This window comes from Haliaeetus leucocephalus, unplaced genomic scaffold, assembly GCF_000737465.1.
Source record: "Haliaeetus leucocephalus isolate CR32 unplaced genomic scaffold, Haliaeetus_leucocephalus-4.0 Scaffold953, whole genome shotgun sequence".
In the NCBI taxonomy this organism is placed as follows: domain Eukaryota; kingdom Metazoa; phylum Chordata; class Aves; order Accipitriformes; family Accipitridae; genus Haliaeetus; species Haliaeetus leucocephalus.
The window spans coordinates 202471-202692 of record NW_010973389.1 but is presented as its reverse complement, the minus strand read 5'-3'; the positions used below and the strand labels follow the sequence as shown (position 1 = coordinate 202692).

At 74.8% G+C, this 222-nt stretch overlaps 1 protein-coding gene across 1 annotated transcript in view; it reads left to right on the top strand.

Annotated features, from left to right (window-relative positions):
- The first annotated feature begins 62 nt into the window (after positions 1-62).
- KCNK9 (potassium channel, subfamily K, member 9) overlaps positions 63-222 on the top strand; it is an 87649-nt gene continuing 87489 nt past the window's right edge. The window contains exon 1 of the mRNA XM_010584197.1: positions 63-222. This exon is cut by the window's right edge and continues 426 nt beyond it. Within this exon, the coding sequence (XP_010582499.1) occupies positions 63-222 (160 nt within the window).

Here is a 222-nt window from a genome sequence, read left to right as displayed (position 1 = left end):
TCCCGCGGCGGGGACCCCCCTGCCCCTGGCCTCGGTGCTGGGGAGGAGCTGGGGTGCCCTGGATGGCCCTGCGCACTGGGACGGCTTGGTTTGGGCAGGTCCTGCGCAGAGTTTCCCGGCTCCAGGGCACCTGGTCTCGGCGCTCCAGCAGCCTCCTGTGCCTCTCCTCCTCCCAGGAGCCCGAGCAGGCGGGCGGAGAGCGGCCGCCGCCGCAGCGCAAGC